The sequence below is a fragment of the Borostomias antarcticus genome (assembly GCF_949987555.1).
Source record: "Borostomias antarcticus genome assembly, chromosome: 9".
NCBI classification, from domain to species: Eukaryota; Metazoa; Chordata; class Actinopteri; order Stomiiformes; family Stomiidae; genus Borostomias; species Borostomias antarcticus.
In genome coordinates this window covers 23,607,122-23,615,547 of record NC_140242.1, presented here as the reverse complement: position 1 = coordinate 23,615,547, position 8,426 = coordinate 23,607,122, and the positions used below count along the sequence as shown (strand labels likewise).

Genomic DNA, 8,426 nt, shown 5'->3' with positions numbered 1-8,426 from the left:
TACCTGCATGTTTAAATGACATAGCCTGCCAATGAATGTTGCAAATGCCTTACAAAAGGTTTTAATTTTCTCAATTGGACTGTATCTTTTGTTTCGGACTGACATGTACCACTTCGCACTATGTCAGACTTCTTCAATCCATTTCATAATGGGTATCCTCTAAAGTGCAATTGTCTAAGTACATATCTTTCCATGAACACTGTACACTGCTGCTACATAGTGCTTGTTCTAATAAAACCATAAAACTCCATTTTGAATTTGCGATTTATTCCACAGAATTGGCTTGTGAAAACAGTCAGCTCATTCACTTCATCTCCTGTCACAAAAGTCATAGTTCTCCGCATCACTCAATAAAAGTCACTTTAAAAGATAAAACAAAATAAATGCAGTGTCTTAACAGAAATGTAACCTGTAGTCGCACTATAATGGACTGTTTAGTGCTATAGTATGCTATGTGATAAATAAGGAAAGCGCACATACTGTATCATGAACTCAAACATGTACTTACATATTGGGGTTCTAGAATAGTGCATCAAAAACAGACATGTAGTAGTATATAAAACACAGAAACACATCGATGAAATACAAAGCTGAAATGTATATTTTGCCAGTGATCACAATTTCCACACGATGTAAACATGAAGGTAAAAAAAATATATTTATTCCATTATTTATTCCTTAGTATGCATGTAATCAGTTGTGCCACTGTAGTTCAGGCTGGGTTCATTTGATGGAGGCCATGACCTTGATGTACTGAAGCGCGCTGTGGGCAGCATCGTTGTGTGCGTTGCTACAGGAGATGCCCGTGCCGTGGCACACAGCGACTGGTGAGGTGGACAGCTCTGCCAGACACTGGTACTGCCCGTTCACTGTCAGCTCATCTGCAAACACAAGACATGCCCGCATGCGCACACACATACAGTAAGACAAGGAGGCCTGGTGAAACAGGTGACATGGGATGTCACGAGAGATCTACAAATGGCTAATGCGGATTAATTCAGACAACATTCCTATTGACTCATGATGTGGATAACACATCACATCACACAACACATATGATAAAACATACAGTATGGGAGTGCTGGCGAGTGACTGCAGGCTGTAGAAGGGAGAGCATCTCTCACCTATGTCAAAGTATGTGACCTCAAAGCCCTGCTCCGTTGACAGCTCCAGCAGCATCTGGATGTAGTCTGTGTTGGGGATGCTGAGAGGGTTCCTTCTCAGTAGAGTTATCTTCTCAGCAGAGGAATTACGCAAGTTCTCAAACTGAACATTGGGCTTGGGAGTCTATAATCAATTTGTACACAATAACATACCTTCATTATGTACCGTATGACAAGAAAAAGGGGACAGCTTTTTCAGTAGCCTATTCTGCTGTGTCAAAGGACAGAAAACAATTTAAATGTACCCAAGTGATTTCATGACCCGACAGACTTTGCAGTTTCGTCACCATCTTCTCTGCCGCCGCCTTTTTGGCCGCCTTTTTGGAGTTTCCCATGGCTGTTGGAATACAGTCAAATACTGTATACGAGACCGACTTGGAATGGAGTACGCTCATTACACTGTCTACATTATGTCTGCAATGACGTATGCTATCTGCACCACACCTGTCTCTGTCAAGGACTCCATTCTACAGGTAACGGTGAATTCTCTCTTGTGAGGCGGGCCAGCCTCCATTAGAACGGTGTATTCAGGGAGGCGCCATCCCGTTTGTAGCGCTAGCTCCTATAATGAACCCAGACAGAGAACACAGATGGGTTACATGTTAGCAAGCACAAACGTGTGGACTTGTGTTAGTGATGTGACACTCGATGCTGGGGCTTGTGTCACTAATGTGAAGCGCACAGTGCTGAAGCAATGTGTTGGAGCTTGTGTCAAACGACGACGGCCACGTGATTGATCACGTATGAAGCCTGGAGCTGCTTCAAATGTCATCTACGTACCGGAAAAGCTTTGAAAATTTTTAGCACAAGGACTGCACCTTTGACAAAATGCTATGATTTCTGCAAATCACCAGATGTCACTGTGCTCTCTCAGCACAATCAGGAAAAAGCCCCAAAAGCTTTACAGGGCTTTGTCCGCCCATCCTTAACTTGTGTTCTCTTGAATTGAAGTCATTTATATATTTTTTGTGCAAACCAAAAACACGGAACCACACTGCTAGGTTATTGAAAGGTAAAGATACCTGCAGTATCCCTACTGAGTTGGGCTGGTCATGCGGCTCTGCTATGACATCATTATTCTCTTTCTTCAATATGTGTAGGTTTCTGCAAGAGGGGTGAAAACACAAGTAGTTCATGTATAGGACATCACCTCTCCAGTCTGATTACATTAAGACAGAGAGTCTATGAGACATGGGGACTTGTACAATGGCAGGATATGTATACATAGACTGTATCAGTGACTCCACCTGATGACAAAGGAGCACCTTTTGGTTACCTATGCCCATCAACAGACATTTGTTAACGCAGACATACACTGTTCCCGTCTGTATTTCCAGCAAGTTGAGGGCAGCCTCGGCAGCCTGGTGTTTGGCAGCTTTCTTGCTGGAACCTTGACCTGAAAAACGACGTGCGCCCAATATTAGGGTAAACATTAACATGTCAACCGCCTTCACATTCACGGCACAACCACGGCAACATAGTAGACAGCTCACTGGGGACCTATTCACCTGGGCAGGTAACATCTCCAATGGTGACTTTGAAAATGAAACTGGGTTGATGAGCCTCCCCCTCGGCCTTCTCCATAATATATACAGGAAGGTTACCGATTTTTGTGCCGTATTCGTGTAGGATTTGTATTGGAGTTTTGCCAAGGCAAGTTGGTGTCTGCGGTTGCTGGGTAACGTTATTCAAGCTGCGTAAAATCGTGACCAAACAGAGCAGAGAGATAAATGCCCACAGTTAGAGAACGTGCTTATTAAGCCATTTAGCTCGTGCATGCTGTAGCTAATTCTGCCAGCTTCAAATGAATGGAAAGGGTTAGTGTTAGGTACTCTAACGTTAACCCTTTCCATATTATCACCAGAGCATAGCTAGGTAGGCTAGTGCTAGCTAGCTATGCGCAATTAACAGACCTCGTGTTGTTATTGAGGGTGGTTCTTATTGCTGTCGATTGATATCCTTCTTTGGACATGGTTTTGCTTTAGATAAACAGTGGGCTAACAATTTCTTGGATATATTCTTTTTTAGAAATCTTTGAACAGTTTAGCTGTAGCACTAAACCGGCAAATTGTTGAGTTAGCCTACCTGACAGTTAAACAACATCCGGTTCGCAGGTCCATGGCTCCTTTTTTCGCCAGTTGAAAGAGGTTCATTTGATGCATACTGACATCTACTGGCAGACTCAATACACTAGCCATGGATGTATTAATAGAACTGGATACAGTCACTCCATTCACTGACCGCTATCAACAATGAAGCCCTATTGAACCGCGCCATCTTGGCAAATTTGTAGTCATTTGACTATTTCCGGTGACTTTTGTACTTGCGCAGTTGAGCTTTTCTGTCCGACGCGCGTCCACGAAAAAGTTCACCTTTATGTGAAATGTAGACGCACGTTCCCGGCTCTCCCCGCTTTGATTTAGCAATGAAAACCGGCTTGCATATTAACCTGTTTTTGTCAAATATATCCATTGGAGAAATTATTTTTTCATCCAGGCATCTTAGTTTTAACAGGTTAAATATAATTGTAACATTTTTTGTTTGCTAGTAGATGGTATTCATTCCGTTCGCGATAACGTTATTGCAGCCAGGCTAAATTCCTCCAGGGAGCCAGTGACCGGCGAGTTGAAAAGCTTCACTCCCCGCCAGCAGGAGCTTTGGCCGCTGCTACCGCATCTCGGATAACCCGCTGAGTTCGTGGCTGCTGTTTCACATTCGCCCTTGATCAATCCCAATACCGATCCATGGTAATAATGAATCAATCGTTCAGATCTGCAGTGCTGCATGCATGTTACAAAATCATTGTTAGCGTTATTAACATAACCATAGACTACATTTATCTCTAACGTTAGGCTATCCATCTTACACCAGTCTCTATCCATCTTTATGCCTACACATCAATTCCTTTCCATTGTATGTGAATAAATTCTTGTTATTCTAAAATATCCAATTTCTGTCCATTCCTGGAAAAGGCTAATAATTGCTGTCAAATGATCACTCCAGTTTATCACCGTATCCCACTACCATTTCAACTGCACAGGATGTTGTCTTGTGGTCATTTTCATTAAAAAATGATTAGCCTGATCAGTTTGTTGTATGTATTAAGCCCTTTTTGAGCGTTTTGTGTGTGCAGTGTTAAGTGTAAGCTTATGCAGCCTACTCCAAACTTTAATGGTTACAGCAGTCTGAAACTGAAAGTCTTCATGTAGGCCTAGTTGTTAGTTCCAAGTCTCCAATAGTTTAACAAAATTAGTTTGGAAACACTGCAATATGTGCCTTTAGCAGCTGTAATAATGTAATAGTTAAATACCTAGCCTACTGTAATTTGCACAGACAGCTTCAGTGGTAGTTTTAAAGTATTTATTTATAATAATAAAAAAGAGATGATAATACAAATATAATTTTAAAAAAATACAATAATGTGGGGACGCATGGCCATGGAGCACATTACGAGCCATGGAGCACATGTGGGTCATACACTGGGACAGCTACATCCACAATATGTAAAATGAGAGCACAGAACAGACCCACTGAGTGGTTTGGCTGGGGAGGATGAGAAGAGGGAGAGGAGGAGGGGGTGGGAAAGGGATGAGGAAGAACAGTGAAATTAATGAACAATGTGATAGCAACAAATATGTCTTGGTACAAAAATGTACTTAGCCTATGTATACTAAACTAACAAAAAAGAGAGCAAGAGCAGTATGTTCATCATCACATAAAAATAACACAGATTTATTTGAGCTGTTCTTATTAAAAAATAATGCTTTGTCAGTTGAAGTTGCAATCCAGAGGAGGTGTAGGCCAAAGCAACTTCACCCACTCCGGATTGTTGCTTCAAGGGACTGCAAAATGTTTCTTAAAAAAAGGTAATTTCCCAAAGTGGATAAATGACATCCATCAGTCTCAAATAAATCGGAGTTGTCATGTTTGATTTGAGGATGCCCAACACTGTTGCCGCCTAGTTCCCTAATAAATGTGACCATCACATTGTTCACAAATTTCCGAGCTTTGTTGAGTCTCGCCGGCTTGACAGGAATCCTCCACTTCCTCTCGTTGATGAGGGAGATGGAGATCTTCATCAACGGAAACCGCTCGTGGAGGTCCTGCAGGTCCCGCTTCATCACACCGACGAGGTCTACACTCAGGTCGTAGCCAAGGTCGTTTCCCCCGCAGTGGATGAGCATGACGTCCGGAACCGTTCTTCCTCTGAGGGACTCCTCGAAGAAGGGGACAAGGCTCCTCCAACTCAGGCCGCCCCGGAAAATGCTGTACTTTTTTGTAAATAACCCCTCAGTTATTCAATTTTACTGGGGAGCAGTGACCATAGCCTACTTGCCAACCCTCCTGACTTCCGTGGGAGATTCATAAATTTGAACTAGGTTGTGTAGTAGATAGGCTACAGTAAATTAGGACAGATGCACATTTACTGAACAGGACAGACAAAAGTCGGACATTAAAAACAATTGCTCCATACATATATATATGTAAATGATGTGTTATTTAGTTTATATTTCACCAATAATCCTTTTCCCTTTCTGTGACTATTTTGTATACGCCGTTTTTGTGTCTACTATTTATTTTGGGAGCTTTTAATTTATTAAGTTGTGTTTTTGTTGTGTGACCCATGGAGGTATAATATAACTGGAGACGGCATTGAAAATGGCTGCCTATTCATTTCAATGAAAGTTGCTCACCGGCGCATGAAGCCATTTGACGTAGTGGCCAAAGCCCGGTATTGCAAGTCACCTCACGGCATGCGGCCCAAGAACCTTATTTCCCATGTTAGTGGATGATGATAGATAGGGCTAGAAAAGGAAAACAAAATTTTTCTCGGTATCATTCAGCATCAGAGACCAATCTAATCAATATAAACTTTTAATTCAATGGGGTTTTGTTTGTTTTTGAAGCCACCAATACCTGTATCGAGCCATTTGAAACATGTGCTGTGCACGAGCCTCGGGGACGCTGGTCGCGCGTTCGTGAGTCCTGCGAGCTCGGCGGAAAACCTGTCACCATAGGAAGACCCGCCCTACTCTGCCTCTGATTGGATAGGAAGTCATGTAATGACGTCGGCTAACATGCTAAGCTTTTAGCAATGAAGCTGCTACGATGATGCTAATCATAGATATGAACGTATGTCTATGATGCAAATGATCATGACATGTGGTTACTTTAGGACATCGTTGGAAAAGATCTAGAGGGTAAGTGGGTCAATGTTGAATAACTTAGCTAACATTATCTAATGTTACATTTCTTTATATTAACATCAACTATATTGATAGGCTAGCTATGCTAACGGTAGCTAATGCTAACGGCTTAGGGTTAACGTTAGTTAATGCTAACGTTACGTTCGGAGGTCTCATGTATTTCAATTTTAACATAATGTTGAGCATGATCAATGTGACATTGTTCATACATTGATTACAGTCTGTAATCTTGTCTGGCATTATTTAGCTATAATGGGCTGATGCTACTATAGCATTTGCCACATTATACATCAAATTAATCAAGCATAGTTAGTGTTATTACCTGAAGGCATTATTACCATTGCAAGTAAGCATGCCATGTATATGCCATACCTGGAAATCAAATTAATAGTGTAATTCTTCCCCATCATAGCTCATTGTACACTGATATAATCATTCTCCTTGCCTTTGCTAATACTCATCTCTTTTATCAAACTTTGTGCTAGGAAAGAAATCTGGCTGTGATTCGGCGCTAGTGCTCATCCAGGCTGTTGTCATCTCCCGCCTGGACTCCTGCAACTCCCTACTTGCTGCCATCCTGCAACGTTGGCCATCAGACTCCTGGAGAAAGCTGCTGCTGACCTGGTGTTCAACAGCCCCATGCTCTATCACAAAACTTCCCTACTCCGTTCTCTGCACTGGCTCCCTGCGCTGTCCCATCCAGTTTAGGACTGTGGTTCAAGCCTACAGGGCAAATGAACAGCTCCCTCCGACCTCCAGGCTGTGGTCAAGCTCTGCTGCCTTGAGGTGATTGATTCCCCAGTTGCTCCAAGCCCCCCTACGGCAGATTGGCGTGGCCATGGCTTTTTTCTGTCCTGGCCTCACAGTGGTGGGAACTGTCCACTGATGTCAGTACAGCAGAGTCGCTGCCCATCTTTCGCCGCATGCTGAAAATTCACCTGTTCAAGATGTGCCCTGGACCCTTACTTTTAACACCTATTTTATTTGTTCTTGTACTTTGTCTTTAGCAACAGGTTAAGCTCTTAGACGCTTGTTTAGAAAGGAGATGCACTTATGAGTTCTAGCGAGCAGTGGTACTGTAGTGAAGCTGCAGTGTCACTAATGAAAGACTAATGGGGTGCACCTGAACTGGGCCGCTGACAGAGGCTCTGATCACCCTCGGCTGGACTTGATTGCTGAGGGGTGGACTAAGAAAGCAGAGCCAGTCGGGCAGTCTGGGGAGCGGAGCTTCATTTCCGTCAGGGCAACTAGTCTGACGAAGCAATTGTTAACTTGCACTCACGGGAGAGGATAACATGCCTGTCTAGCCCAGCTTAAACTATGCGCCCATGTACCAGTGTGCCGACTCAGGGTGATATCTAGTGTGTTTGCAATTGAGTGTGCCTGCCTATACAGGGTGATCCAGTGTGGACTTGATTGATGTTGCACATGGGCGATTGGAACTAAACTAACCTTGCATTTGTCTTTCTCTCTTTGGCTCTATCGTGTCCACTCTGCTGGCGCTGATGGATGGGTTGGACAGTCAAGGGGAGCCAGTGGTCCAGTTCCTGTTCATGCTTGGTTGTTGCCTACTCACCTTCCCATCTCCTGCATCACCTGCCACCTGTCTCCGCTCTGCCCAGCTGCACCTCATCCCTCATTACTCTTAGCATTAATACCAGTCAATTTCCCTTGGTTCTCTGTAAGATCATCCAGTCATCTACCAAGTCTGCTCAGCTCTTCTGTCTGCCATATTTTAAGTTGTTTATTGAAATTGAGTTAAAGTAGTTTGTATGGGTCAAGCATCCTCCAGTTTGTATGACTCAAGATCTGTTTACTGCCATGTATATGGTTCACACATACTAGAAATTTGACTAGGGTTAAGGCATACACTGGTGACATGTTTTTAATTGTTTTGTGATCACTGTCTTTGTGATATTTTCTGATGACCAAGCCTTTGATCTAAGCAGAGCCTTATCACATTATGGAGGAACCATGTCCCTTTCTTTTACCGATCCCTGAAAGCAAGACCTGTGAATGTCCTGAACAGTGTGGTGGCCACATTTGTTGGGAATTT

The 8,426-nt window shown here is 43.0% G+C and overlaps 1 protein-coding gene across 1 annotated transcript; it reads right to left on the bottom strand.

Annotated features, from left to right (window-relative positions):
- Positions 1–342: 342 nt before the first annotated feature.
- Positions 343–3,226, bottom strand: prkra (protein kinase, interferon-inducible double stranded RNA dependent activator). The gene is made up of 8 exons (XM_084443613.1): positions 3,077–3,226; positions 2,672–2,856; positions 2,478–2,559; positions 2,186–2,267; positions 1,608–1,725; positions 1,409–1,500; positions 1,125–1,287; positions 343–881 (listed from the first exon to the last, which is right to left on the bottom strand). Exons 1-8 carry the CDS (start codon positions 3,133–3,135, stop codon positions 724–726), a joined length of 939 nt encoding a protein of 312 aa, XP_084299739.1. The 5' UTR covers positions 3,136–3,226; the 3' UTR covers positions 343–723.
- Positions 3,227–8,426: the final 5,200 nt, after the last annotated feature.

Coding starts and splice junctions, on each gene's coding strand:
- prkra (XM_084443613.1), bottom strand. CDS start 3,135: ATGTCCAAAGAAGGATATCAATCGACAGCAATAAGAACCACCCTCAAT. Junction 1,501..1,607: donor GGAGTCCTTGACAGAGACAG/GTGTGGTGCAGA, acceptor GTATTCCAACAG/CCATGGGAAACTCCAAAAAG. Junction 1,288..1,408: donor CGGGTCATGAAATCACTTGG/GTACATTTAAAT, acceptor AATTGATTATAG/ACTCCCAAGCCCAATGTTCA.